This window comes from Myotis myotis, unplaced genomic scaffold (genome assembly GCF_014108235.1).
Source record: "Myotis myotis isolate mMyoMyo1 unplaced genomic scaffold, mMyoMyo1.p scaffold_m19_p_12, whole genome shotgun sequence".
NCBI classification, from domain to species: Eukaryota; Metazoa; Chordata; class Mammalia; order Chiroptera; family Vespertilionidae; genus Myotis; species Myotis myotis.
In genome coordinates, this window is record NW_023416316.1 from 41,910,511 (window position 1) to 41,925,407 (window position 14,897).

The following is a 14,897-nucleotide window of genomic DNA, read 5'->3' on the forward strand; positions in this document are numbered from 1 at the left end:
TTTTCTGCCGTGGACTAAAAACAGCAAAGTCCATGCAAAAAACAACTTTGAGCATATTACCCAAGTTTGCAAACACAACAGATAAGACTCTTTCAGATCCTGTCTAAGCCTGGCCCAATGAGATCACAGCTCCCACCCTGTACTGGACCAAGACTCCAGTTAGAGACTTCATCTTTTGCCTTCTCCCTTCTCTGCTCCTCCCATCCCCTAGCCTTCTCCTGCTCTAGCCCTTTATTTTCTTGTGAGTTTCTCAGAGTTTTGATCCAGTTGTCAAAGTCTGCCTCTGGATTCATTATACCTTCCCATGTCTTTGCTGGAAATTCCAGACTTCAATGAAGAGAAGGGAGCCAGCAGGATGCTTTTAGCCCATTGCCTTGATGGAAGCCCAAAGCCCATTCTCCACATGGATCAAACTGTAGATACTCCTTGTGGACCTTCCAGCCCACGTAGAGGTGCTACAGGCTGTGAGGGATGCAGGCCAGGCTAGCTGTGCCAGAGCAATCGGAGTTAGAGCCCAGAGCGTTAGAATACCTGCCCAGAATTTCTATAGGTGACTGTGAAATGAGGTGAGACTCCCCAACTCTCCCCACCTCAGGCAGACTCAGTAAATTAGCTTAGTTCTAATACCAGACAGTTTTCAAAGGAAGCAAGCACATTTAAATTGCTGGTGACGATGACACACACTCATATCTTCATAATACACAATTCAATACTTAGAATTTTGTCATGCTTGGAAGTATCTGTATTTCCACATCATTTATTTCTATATCATTACAGAAATTATAAAAGTTTGTATTCTTTAAACAGATGAGTGGAAAGGAATCTCTTTTCTGTAGTAACAAGTCATGCCACCCCCAAGACAAATTTTATTTATTTTATTGGCAAAGTTGCTAGTCTCTTGCTCTATAGTAAATTCTCATTATTCACAGTAATGTTCTATAAAGTCACTACAAACACTGTATTAGCAAATGCTGAACCATTGCTCCTTGGAGAAATATGGAGTTAGAGTCTTAGGAGTCTCTGGTTATAATATTTTCATCAACTAACCAATATATAACTGGTTTTATGTGTGTTTCTGTTTAAAGATACCTTATTTAATATATATTGTTGATTCATTAACATTGGACTCACAGGCAACAGCATTATAACTCATGCCTGAAGGAAGCTTAATTTAGCACACTTATTCTTTACACATCACAGCCTCTTGTGCTTAGATATATCAGATAGCACTTTAGCACCATACAGTACTTGGGAGCCATTTCAAACAGCAAATTCATTGATTAAAAACACACACACACTCACTCACTAAGTAGACCTTGAAAAGGACACTTGCATACAGTACTAGAGCTGAAACAAGAGGCAGAGCCTCACCTTGCTCAACTTAAACTGGGAATGTATGCATAAGGTGGCTCAAAATTTTCACCACACTCTGTATGTTCATGAATGACTGCAACAACACCCAAATTATTGATTTGGGGGTTATAAATAGTTTTTTGGTAAGAGAATTTGCAAATATGGAAACCATAAATAAGATGGGTTGACTATTACTTATTAACATTATGCACATTGATGAAAAATAACCTTTTGTTAAAGGAAAGAAGTCTGAAAGCTGCCACATAAAGGGCCTTTTGTTGACTTTGGTTCGCCCCTCACACCTTCACCCCTGCAAACAAACCTCCTGAATCACTAAGAAACATTTTGTGCAATCTGCAGCAGTTTAAGGACTACTTACATCTTGCGCTGATCTGGTGGGTGTCTAGTAAAGAGAGCTCCGAAGCCTGTCACAGGCAATCCAGTGTCCCTGGAAACAAGATAACAATTTTAGAAGCATGTCAGACTGGTATTTATGAACTATCAAAGCCATAGAAAACTAACTTGGGGCTAAATTTTTATGATAATTATTTTTAAAGGATACTCATGTTTATAACTTTATGCACTTTGCAAAATAAAATGTCCCAATGTGTAAATGAAAATGTCAGTATTCCGTCATTACTTCGACTGCATTGTCCAATAATTACAATATAAGAGAAAGTCTATATCACACATTTCCATGGAAAGATACTGTGCCAGGTTGCAGGACTACAGATATGACTAAAAGACAGTTCCTACCCTCAAAGACTGTCTATCTCAGGGACACATACCTTCATCTAAATAATTAGAATGTAAGTCCAACTGGTTTACAAAACACGAACAAAATGCTCAAAGGGCAAGGAGATAAAAGGAATTAATTCTGCTTAATAACAGTTTAGCTAATTCTTAATGCAACTCAGGCAATATTTCTATGCACATTTCATACTTTACTTCATCTAAACTTCAGAAAAACTCTATGAAGTAGATACTTTTATGATTCCCATTTTAGAGTGAACAAACTGAGGGTTACAGACACCACATAACTTTCACAAGTAAATTGTGGAGCTGGGGTTCAAACCTACTCAGATCCTTGACCAGATAAAAAACATGTAAAAATTACATTTTAGCTGGACCCAGAATGAGTAGTGCTGACTGGCAAACTGAGGAAAGGGAATTCCAAACAGAAGGAATGGCACAGGCAGACAGCATGGAGGCATGAGATGTGCGCCTGTGCTTCAGGTGTTCCTGTAGTGTGCAGCCAGTGCCACTAGACCTCTTCGGTACTTACATAGCTCCTTTCCTGCATTCCCTATTCCGTAAGCAAAGAAAAATAGTAAGAATACCTTTCAACAATCCCAGAGCACCATGTTTCCTCGTTCAATAAAGCACAGCTTTTTATTTGAGCCAATTCTGTGTTTAAAAAAACTCGTGCCGTTTGTTCATGTGTTTCTGAGATCCAAATCTGGAAAAAAAATAGAAGCCAAATGTAAGAAAAATGAATTAATTGTAAAAATAATCAGTTACGAGGAGAAACCAAGATGGCAGCATAGGTAAACACCGGAGATTGCTGCCTTGCACAACCACTTCAAAAATACAACTAAAAGATGGAACGTACATCATCCAGAACCACAGGAAGGCTGGCTGAGTGGAAATTCTACAACTAGAAGGAAAGAGAAAAGCATACCGAGACTCAGAGGAGGTGCGGTGTGGAAGTAAAATACAGAGGTACAGAGGCGCATGCGGAAAGGGCTGGCGGCTGAGGACACGGTTGTCTTTTTCAATTGGGAGGGAGTCTCAAACTCTGAACTCCAGTTCTGGGCGAGTCTCTAGGGACCCAGACTCATATGGGAGAAACTAGACTGTCTGGCATCAGTCGGAACTCGAGGGCAGTTTTCTCTCGGGGGTGCTTGTGGCGATTGCCGGGACACTGAGAAGCAGGGCCTCTGAGGGCAGGACTGAGAGCAGCCATAACTGCTCGCTCCACCCTGTTGATCCTCTGGGACCCCGCCACACCCAAGCCATGCAGGGAGGCTTTTGCATATGAAAGGCCTGGCCCTTTGCAATCTAATAATTACCTAACAAACTGCAGCTGGCCCAAGGCCCCAGGGCAACTAGCTTTGCATCACAGCTGGCTCCTGCTGGATAGCCTCAGGCAAAGAACAGATTAGCACCTCCTTTGAGATCGAACCAGTGTGCCCGGTGGTCAGAGTGGGACCATCTAGATTGCAGCTCCTCAGACCCATAAAGGACACACTCAGCGGGCAGACTCAGTGAACACCAAAGCCCCATTGAAGCAAGTCTTGTCCCAGAGGGGTGTCTCCAGCACAGAAGTTCTCCAACTGCAGACACAGCTTATTCTCACAGCTAATTGGCCTGGAGGTCAATCCCTCCCAGTGTTACCTATGGCAATCAAAGCTTAACTACAACAAGACTGTGCACAAAGCCCACAGGGGGTGCACCAAGAGTGTCCACCTCAGGTAACTGGGGAGGCTGAGCCACTAGGCCCTACAGGACACCTAACACAGAAAGCCACTCTACTGACACAGAGGAGCATAAAAAATGTGGAGACGAAGAAACAGGACACAAATGACAGAAATAGAGGAAAGCAAACTACTGGATATAGAGTTCAAATCCACACTTTTAAGGTTTTTCAAGAATTTTCTAGAAACCACCGATAATCTTAATGAGACCCTGAAGAAATCTAGTGTGACCCTCGAGGTTGTGATAAAGGACCAACAAGAAATTAAGCATACACTAACTGAAATAAAGAATATTATACAGACTCCCAACAGCAGACTAGAGGGTCGCAAGAATCAAGTCAAAGATTTGAAATACGAAGAAGCAAAAAACACCCAACCAGAAAAGCAAAATGAAAAAAGAATCCAAAAATATGAAGACAGTGTCAAGAGCCTCTGGGACAGCTTCAAGCGTACCAACATCCGAATTATAGGGGTGCCAGAAGATGAGAGAGACCAAGATATTGAAAACCTATATGAAGAAATAATGACAGAAAACTTCCCCAACCTGGTGAAAGAAAGTGCAGAGAACCCCAAACAAGAGGAATCCAAAGAGGACCACACCAAGACACATCATAATTAAAATGCCAAGAGCAAAAGACAAAGAGAGAATCTTAAAAGCAACAAGAGAAAGACAGTCAGTTACCTACAAGGGACTACCCATACAACTATCAGCTGATTTCTCAACAGAAACTTTGCAGGCCAGAAGGGAGTGGCAAGAAATATTCAAAGTGATGAATGCCAAGAACCTACAACCAAGATTACTTTATCCAGCAAAAATATCATTCAGAATTGAAGGTCAAATAAAGAGCTTCACAGATAAGAAAAAGCTAAAGGAGTTCATCACCACTAAACCAGTATTATATGAAATGCTGAAAGGTATACTTTGAGAGGAGGAAGAAGAAGACAAAGGTAAAGATACAAATTATGAACAACAAATACACATCTACCAACAAGTGAATCTAAAAATCAAGTGAATAAATAATCTGATGAACAGAATAAACGGGTGAATATAATAGAATCAGGGGCATAGAAAGGGAGTGAACTGACTACTCTGGGGGTTGGGGGATAGGGGTGTGGGGGATGCGGAAAGAGACTGAACAAAAATTGTACACCTATGGATGAGGACAGCGGTGGGGGGGTGGGGGTGGGAACCGAGTGGAGGGGAGCTATAGGGGGAAAAAGAGGAACAACTGTAATAATCTGAACAATAAAGATTTAATTTTTTTAAAAAACTGAAAAAAAAATAAGAAAAAAAAAGAAGAAAAATAATCAGTTACCAAAATATATTTTTGTTGAAGTAGACTCTGATTTTAATTGTTGACTCAGTTGACATTAAAAAATAAGTGATATCTCATAGCAGCTATTTCATCATAAACATTTAAAAATGGCAATTTCTTACTTTACATCATTGGAAAATAAAAATCAAATTAGTTTTTTCTATGAAATGAAAAGTTCTGCATTCAATGAAATATTAATTATATTTGCTTTCCATTTCCTTCTCAAGTTTAATATATTTTATTTCCCTAAGAAGGAATTATTCATAGCAATCACTTTATAAATTGAATAGGACTTCAGATATAATCCTCATCATCACCATCATCATTGCCACCACCACCATCATCATCATCATCATCCATTTTCTATCACAGATGATAATTCAATGAATTAGAAAGCAATTATTACTATGAGAAAAATCTGCAGACTGTAAGATGTACACAAACCAATTGCAGATGCAAGATGGATAACATCTAGGGGATCTTGGGAACAAAAACAGACAGTGAGGATTGAATAGTTTCATACAAAACTCTAGAATATCACAAATGTAGAAGTTCACAGCAGAGAACCAGAACTCACCACCACCACCAGAACCCATTATTGTTCCTGATCCTAAAAACTAGGTTCCCCAACACATTCAATGAAGCCCCAGATCACATTAATCCCATTAGATTTTGTTTATAAAAAAAGAGAAACCACTGATTAGAAATTTGAAGACTTCAACTGCTATCATAGCTATAGTCATATGCCTTTGGTCCACCGTGGGTTAATATAATAAGGCTTTGCAACAACTAGGAATCACCACAACTCAAAGCAATTTTAACTACAGTCTCTGGTCCTACTTCCCTAGTCTATTCCATGGCTCTACAGATCCTTAGCTCCTCTCACCCTGTTCTCTAAGACCACAGCCTCCTAGCCCAATTTCCAAGTTCTCATTCCTATACCCTCAGCTCAACTACTCCTTTTCTTAGATCCCCAAGTTAACAAGTCAATGGTATAGGACACAGTATAGTTTATGCTTTATAGTTTATGCTTTAACAAAAAAGAAGACATATCTTTGGCGGCAGGGGAGGATGACTAGCCATCATTTTGTTGTAAGGTTTAAATTTGACCCAAAAATTTGCCTTAGTTACGCTCTGATCATTCTTGGCAATGATCACGTCAACAAAGCAATCAACATCTTTGAAAATTTTATGAAACAAATATATTGAAATAATGATAAGTAAAAGAAAGCAGAAGATAGTCACATTAGTGGAGCTTAAGTTTATTGAGTGCTTATTCTGTGTCAGACACCACATTAAGCACTTTGTACGCATTATTATTTCATTAAATGCTCAAAGCCACCCTACTAATATCGTGTATCAATCATGGTCACAGAACAAAATGAACAAAAAGTAGAATAAAATGGGGAACTGAGGAGGGTTTAATAAAAGAAGTATTTTTAAAAGTGTGACCAGCATTCAGAAAACCCCCAAACAACGTTGAAGTGCCATGAGGACACAATAGTGGGGAGCCGTAGGGTAGGGGCAATCACTGGAACCCAGAAAGACCTAGTTGTAAAGAAAGGGCCACTTGATAGTTGTGGCTTTCAGAACAGACACATAGTATCTTAGTCCACCTTAGGCTGCTGTTATAAATACCATAGATTGGATGGCTTATAAACAACAGAAATTTATTTCTCACAGTTATGGAAGCTTTGAAGTCCAAGATCAAGGCACTGACAGATCCAGTGTCCAGTGAAGGCCATCTTTTCACCATGTCCTCACATGGCACCAATCCCATTTATGAGGGCTCACAATGACCCACCTCCTAATACCATCACACTGGGGCTAGGGTTTCAACATTTACTTTTGGGGGACCCAAACATTCTGTCTATAGCACACAGCCACCGACAAACCATGGCTCTGCAGGGAGGAAGCCATAGGAATAAATGAGCAAACTAACTCTCCTCCCACCTCTGAACACCTGTCAGTGCCTTCTACAGGTGAATCCCAACAGGAAGCCAGAGGGCAAGGGAGCTCATTGACACAATCCATAAAGGTCAGCCTCCTTGGCACAGAGCAGGGTTAGAAGGGTAGAGAATGAATCTGGAGGGAGAAAGGAAGAACACTTGGAATAGTTTATCTTCATCTTAAGGGAAAACTAAGGTTGAAAGGGATTAAGTAATGCCCATGTAAACCACTGAAAAAGTAGAAATTTCACAATTCAAAACTCATGCAGTCTGGATCATTCATTCATCCATCCATGTCTATGATGTGCCAGGCATTCTACTAAGTTCTGGAGCTACAGTAGTGAACTCCAGAGGCTATACTGACTATAGCTTAGTGAGTTAGAGTAAACCATGAGGATAATGGTAATAACCATAGCACATGGCCAGACACCACTCAAAATGTCTTCACATTTCGTGCTCATGAAAACTCTCCTACTCTCACATTACATCTGAGGAAATAAAGACATGGGAAGTTTTAGACTCTTGATCAAAGTTACAACCTAACAAGCAGTGGAGCCAAGAAGCAAAGAGAAGCCATCTGACTCTAGAGCCCACACTCACCCTCTGTCCTATATCATAGGCAAATGTTATCCTCCAGTATTAGGCTTCCCATATTCATCAGTAATAGAACCCAAAATTTTAGCTGGAACCTTGGTGTTTCAGACTATGTTTTTCTAGTCTCCCTTATGAATAAGTGAAAGTAATTTATACAACCTCCAGGAAAGGTTCCTCTTCTGGTTTTTGTTTTGTTTTGTTTTGTTTTCCCTTTCTGCTACATGGAAAGCAGACACAATGACAGGTTTCTAGCAGCTGTCTTGGGCCCTACCCAAATGCTGGAAGAGCAGAAAGCTGGAAGAAGTGGGTCTCTGCTAATCTGTCAAAATTCCATACCGGTCCTGGCCTGCTATCCTCCAGACTTTTTACATGAAAGAATAAAACTGTATGTGAACAGCCACTGTTGATTTGTGGTTTGTGTTACATGTAGGCAAACCTAATCTTATACCATCTTAATGTGAAAGATCACTTTGGTCTAGAAATGTTCATAACCTGACATAAGGGTGGGTAATTTATAAAAGCACTTCCATATGTTTAAAAGTCTTTTGGGGGATATATATATATATATATATATATATATATATATATATATGTCACAAACTGGAGATTGGCAATTTGGTATGTGAAACAGCTAAATTAACACAGCACAAACCCACAGGATAATCACTAACATTTCCATTTAATTTGCATAGTAAAGTCTCACTTGAGTCAAATGGTAATATAAAAAATGTCTAATGTGTGTGCAGGAAGTTCACTTCATAATATCATGCTTATTCTTTATTTTCCTGAGTAACAATTTATTTTTAGTCCTCACTTGTAGTCTTCCAAGATAAACTCTTCCCATATGTGCTGCACTTAAGAAAACCCAGTAGACATATAACCGGGGAGGCTGATATGGGAAACACGCATGTCACTTAGGACTTACACTCCAATTCCACATTCGAGGGTAACCAGCTTCTTCCTGCTGAGGATGACTTACTCCCTGGCAGCATCTCTCTTGCAACAATTGTTTCAGATGATTGACATTTAGGCTTCTTACAGGATCCCCAGAAAGCATACCCCTCTGACCCATACAGAAGGAAGTGCAGGTACTTCCCAAATCAGTTTTCCCCTCTGATGCCACAGGCTGCATCAAGAATGAATCAGATTTCAGTCCACCCAGTCTTCCAACGTCAGGAAACACTGATCAAGTCTCCTGTCTAGTATCCTTGAAGCCTTACTCAAAAGCTTTGAAATGAATGGGACACACTTACTACCCCTACCCCTACCCCTTGGGGACAACAGGTGTGAAACTCAGCATGCACACTATCTTCAAATGACTCCTCCAAATTCCAAACACTCTCGGCCTTTTTTCAATCTTTTTTTTTTTTTAATCTTCAAGGTGGATGAGAGGCCAGGGGGCTAAAAATCAGTTGCAGCCCAAATGCTTTGCCTATTCTACATGAATGATTCAGCACCTCACTTTGTAATGAAGGAGTTGGCATTCATTATCTTAGATCTTTAATCACAAATGAGGAAGTCTTATTTTACCCTGTTAAACAGCACTCCGCTACCAACGGTACCTTTTCTGCACCACTACCAAAAATGTCATTGTCATCAACAAGTAACCAATGAGACTTTGTCAAGTTTTTATCTTTAAAAAGCATCCAAAAGGCTGTTCTTATTTCTCAGCAGCAGTTTTGCCCTTAGAAATGCTGGCTGTTTTCATATTTAGGTGAATTCAGTAGTGCAGTACCCAGACTACTTCTTAAAGGATCCCAGAGGAGGAGAGAGGACCCCACCCCATTACTATTTTGAATAACTGGGGCTCATGGGGTACAATCAGAAAAAAAATTTCATTGGTTTTTTTTTTCCACTGCCTGTTTATGCTAGCCTGTTTGGGATGGTTCATTCTCTGTTCTGAGAAGAAATAAATCTTGGACAAGGGGCATATTTTATTCTGATCACTCTCAGATAACAAAACAGTCTTGTCACAACAGTGGTCTCAGTTAAGTGATTAATATTAGTAAAGTTACCCCATGAGAGCTTTTTAGCTGTCTAGTTGTCTGAGAGAAGGAAGGAGGAGCAGAGAAATGAAGAAACAGAAAAACAGTTAACCCTGCCCTGCCCACATATTTCCCTCTGCAGACCTCTGGCCTGCCGCAGACTCTAAATGGCAGCAGGGAAAAGATGTAAATTTAAATGAAATTCATAATTTTGATTATATATTTTAATTATTGAAATGTGGCCAATAGACATAAAAATTGACCATAAAAATGATAGAAACTGCACAGATTTTATCCAGGGATTGAGAAAAAACTAACTCCATAAAGTAGGATAAATAGATAAACAGTAGGGGTGTGTGTGTGTGTGTGTGTGTGTGTGATTGCACATTTTTAGCTCCATTTGTTCTTGCTTAAACAAATTAATGTACATGAAAAATTAAATCCAAGGTTCTCTAAAGTTAAATTTGGGCCTGATTTTTGATACAGAATAAGAGTTATGAAGGGGAGTGATGGGATAAAATGGTGGACACCTACTTTCATTCCTGTCCCAAACCCCTAGGAATGGCAGAGAAGATATTTGCTAGAATAAACCCATAGCTGCAGCAGACAACAAGGAAGGTACACTCAGCGGGCCAAAATTGATACAGAAGTCCTGAAACCGGAAAGGTAGATTCAATTGTGCCAATTAATACTGGAGAAGACAATCCAAAGTACTTCCAGGTTAAAAAGGCTGGAACCAATGGCATCAACTCCAAGCTCAGAGATAATGGAGACAGGAAGCATGACAGGACTCAACAATCCACTACCCCCAAACAACTTCCTTTCTCCTAATTTAAGTTGTTCTTTCACAGTGACATTTAAAATTATTCCATTTACAAGAATTTCATCTATATGCCTCTTTCAGGTACTTAGATCTGAATACAAGCATCTCTAAGATTATGTGGTCAAAACACCATTCTACTGTGTCAAACAAAGAAAAACACACCTGAGCCTATTAAATAAATGAGAATTGAATTTCTCAGATCCAGTGTAATTATATTTCTTTATATTCTTTTTAGGGTCATTAATTTTTAAATGCCAAATTTGAGGCCCCATTGGCTATTCTTTATTCATAAAGTGAATATTAGCATACTTCTGTACTATTCTTTATTTGCTATTTTGAAGTGTAAAATGACTGCAATACTGCTAATAAAGGGTGTCCCAAAATTCACGCAAGATTTGAATTTAAAGCCATTTGTACCATAAAGTGTTGCCACTGAAAAAAAAAAAGATAGCATGACAGCTGACAGTTCAGGGTTATTAAAAATGGAGCGCTACAGGAAAGAACAACGTGTTTTCATTGTTGAGCAATATTTTAAAAATAATGAAGGTTTGGCAGCTACAGTTCGAAATTTTCGTGCAAAATATGGTTGGAATAGTGATTTAACTTCATCAACTGTGAAGAGAGTAATTAAAAAATTTAGGGAGACTGGATCAATTAGTGATTTTAAACACTCTGGCCGTCCTTCAACAAGTCATTCAACACAAAACATCAAAGCAGTTCGTGAGAGTGTTGCTGAGGGTCATGCAAAACTGTCATGGAAAATTTCAACAAAAGAGTGGGTATGTGCCAGCAAAGCCCTGAAGGCCATTTAGCCGGTATGCTATTCTGTACATAACCCTATACTGTACACTTTATGAATCAATAAAAAAATGTACTATTTTTAATTATAAACCTGTATTTTCTATCAAAATTACTTCTTGTGTGAATTTTGGGACACCCTTTACTAATATTAACCTAATGTGCTCATCAATGTGGTCCTGTCAGTTCCAAAAAAGCCTTGGCATTAATTCATTAACTGTATACGAAAATTTGTTTAATACAATTATTTGCTTTTCTTTGACAGCATCAGATGTGCTTGTACTTAAAATCCTTCTGAGCCCGGCCAGTGTGGCTCAATAGTTGAGCTTCGACCCACGAACCAAGAGATCATGGATCCATTCCCAGTGCACATGCCTGATTTGTGGGCTCCATCCCCAGTAGGGGGCATGCAGGAGACAGCTGATGAATGATTTTCTCTCATCATTGATATTTCCATCTCTCTCTCCTTCTGCCTTCCTTTCTGAAATCAATAAAAATATATCTTAAACAAATCCTTCTGAGTTTACAGGACATGCACCACTTCCTCAGAAGCAGTCTGACTGTGATTATGACAGGGCCTTTGGTAGTGTTGTGAGGATCCTTGGGTGAGACTTTACAAATGAACAAACAATGATAAAAGTACCCCTGATCAGTTTAGTTTGCATGGGGCTCACTCTGTTATAGCCCCGTAGCACCTGAACAAAATCCAAATAAAATACCAAAAAAAAAAAATACAGTAGTTTAAAATGCTATTTCGTATAGTGACTATACTTATAGTCACTTAGAATAATAAGACAACCAGAGAAACTCCAGTGGCTTGAATTACTGCTCCCCTGTGAATCTGTATCTCCCAGGGTCCCACACAGCCTCCTGAAGCCTGAGGGTATTGGGGTAGGAAATCCATTATGCACAACTGAAACCAGAGGGGTATGTTTCCAGATAAGAGTTACAGTACACCTTTTCCCAAACCTGTTCTCTACTCACAGCTCCTCTTTTGGTTTCCTGAATTTCAATCCTCTTATACTCTGCATATGTGTGGTGGCCTAAGAACACCATCTTCTTTGAGGGTTTCACCTCAGTGGCCTAATATTTCACTTGGGTACATGAGACTGTGGTTTTGTTCTTGACCTTTTGGAGTCTCGGCCATAATATAGACAAAGAAAGTCTCATCTTAAATATCTTTACAAAAAGCCAATGTGCACATTCGGCCCAGTAGTAGCAGTTAAGGGCAAGGAAACCTTCAGTCAGCTAAACAGAAATGCTGGTACACATAAGAAGCAACCACTCAGCAACAATGCTGACAAAAAAAATGCTACGAAGGCATTCAGGAGGAAAAGCAGATGGGAATAGGGCTGGCGAGCACATATGTAGACATAATTTGGGAAACAGGACAGAGGTGGTAGTTAAGATGTAAGAAATCAAAGCCCTAACATATGCAGTAAGGTGTATACAATACCCAAGCGAGAGCAAAAAAGTAACCAGGCTCATTTTCTGCAAGGAGTACGTACTGTCAGATGTTTAAAAGGACTAAGAGTGGAGCAACATGGCATTTTAAAAGGGAATTTGGGAGAGTATTTACGATCTTAGACTTTGGAACCAGTAGGGAAATAAATGGATTTTAATTTTTAATATACTTACTTGCCAGATGTTAGACTTTGAATAAGTGATAAAGCTTCACGTGGCCTCAGTGTCCCCATCTATACAATGTGGGCCACGTGTGGTACCTGCCTGGGGAGTTTTTCCAAAGATGAAATGAGGCACTGTTCATGTAACCATCTTAATGAATTGATTCTATTCCATCAATAGAATGTGATCATTAAGCAATTTGATTTTAATCAAGCAGCCCCTTAAATCCCACATGGATAGCTAGCTCTTTCCTTTGGCTTGTTGGAAATTTTAAGCAAGTCCCATAGCTTTTTTGGGCCCCTCAATCTCAAGAAGGATCTCATTGTAGCTATGAAATTTTCCAGTCCAGTGAAGTAATCACTTCTAACTGATTAGATTTAAGGTTCCCACCTTCCCAGCTCAGGGCTGCTTTAGGCCTGGAAGCCTGCAGTGGGTGGGGCCTTGTTCCACTGCTGTTTCCTTTCCAGGCTTCTCTCTTCTATTTCCCCCAACTCCCAGCCCCCTCCTAGGTCTGGCCGATGGGAAGAGATGAGGCACAGTGTTAAATGGCCCTTACTCTCTTGACCTGTGCTGGTGGTCCTGGGCTTATAGGACATTCAAAATTGACTGCTCTCAGGCGGCACAATTGTAATTGTTTCCAGGGGCTGTCTTACAAGGGCCTCCAACTGTAGCTTGCTGGAAGCAGGCAAAGCTCCTGGTTGATTGTAACTCCTCTTTCCAAGCCTTGAGTATCTGATGGGTCTATTGTGCTCGGTCTCTTCACCCCCTGCTCCTACTCTAAGCAGCCTTTTCAAGTGTGCTCTGGCCAATTCTCTCCAATGAGTCCACAGGTAAATTCACACACTCATATATCCTTGACCAACATCCCACTTCAAGGACTGCTTCTCCCCAAACACTCCCATCCTCTGCTCTGCCAGACCAAGCATGGCCTCTCAGCTTTAGATTCTCAGGCATATGTCATATACCTGGACTCTATGTCCTCTAAATTACAGGACACACCTATTAATCTCTCTGAGTGGTTCCCTTGAAATACCTCTCAACTGTGGAAGGAGAGACATACAACCCACAACTAAATAAATCCTCTTTCAACTCTTGGGCTCTAGTCTTCAAAGACATAACCGTTCATACTGGCCTCACCTAGTTTATAATCTTTTACAGCTCCTGCTTAGGTAGTCCAACATCTTGCTTTAGGACATATGGCTCTTGCCAAATATCTAGAGTGTTCTAGTATTTAGACCTCCATCAAAATCTGTGACAAGAGGAAGAGAAACTCATCCATCCTCCTGCCACATCTAGCATCCCACCTGACACATAAAGGTATGGAGACTCTGTATCCCCTCCTTCTTTTTATATACCTGGGACCTTGGGTGAGCCATTTGAAATAAGTGAATCTAGGTTTAGAACTGAAATAATATCTTTCTTGTCAACTTTATAACTTTGTTTGAGAATAGCAAGGAACAAGATGAATGAGCAAGTGCTTTATATATTTAAAAATAATCTATAGAGAAAAATGTAACCTACTATTAAGACATGGGAATAGCAGTTTCATCAGAAATAGTGACTCCTTGGTCTATTTTTCTTCCTATCTAATACATACAGCAAATCTGGTAAAAGAAGGACAAGTTTTCAATGACCATGAACAAACATCAGAGAGAAGGTTAATATCTTATTTATGTATCATATATTAAACCTGAGGGTTGACTACTATAATGCATGGAATATAAGGAATGAATGTTATGGTTCTTACACCTCATACTTCACTTCATCTTGCTTCCTCCAACAATCCAGAGACCAAAAACATTTTCACTTAGAAATAAAAAATAAATGTTTTTCAAGGTAAAAACAAAACAAAACAAAAAAAAACCGTCTAAGTGCATGCCAGATAATGCCTGCCTTTTCCACTCGCTCTTGTCCTGACTATAGCCCTGTGCTCAAGAAAGCAAGGTTAAACTGGATTTGGGAGAGTGGGAGAGAGT

At 39.8% G+C, this 14,897-nt stretch overlaps 1 protein-coding gene across 1 annotated transcript in view; it reads right to left on the reverse strand.

Annotated features, from left to right (window-relative positions):
- Positions 1 to 14,897, reverse strand: part of CUNH9orf135 (chromosome unknown C9orf135 homolog) — a 69,109-nt gene that overhangs the window by 35,983 nt on the left and 18,229 nt on the right. The window contains exons 3-4 of the mRNA XM_036330884.1: positions 2,694 to 2,812; positions 1,733 to 1,801 (exon numbers count right to left, since the gene is read on the reverse strand). Coding sequence (XP_036186777.1) covers positions 1,733 to 1,801; positions 2,694 to 2,812 — 188 coding nt within the window. The remainder of the gene's footprint in view (positions 1 to 1,732; positions 1,802 to 2,693; positions 2,813 to 14,897) is intronic.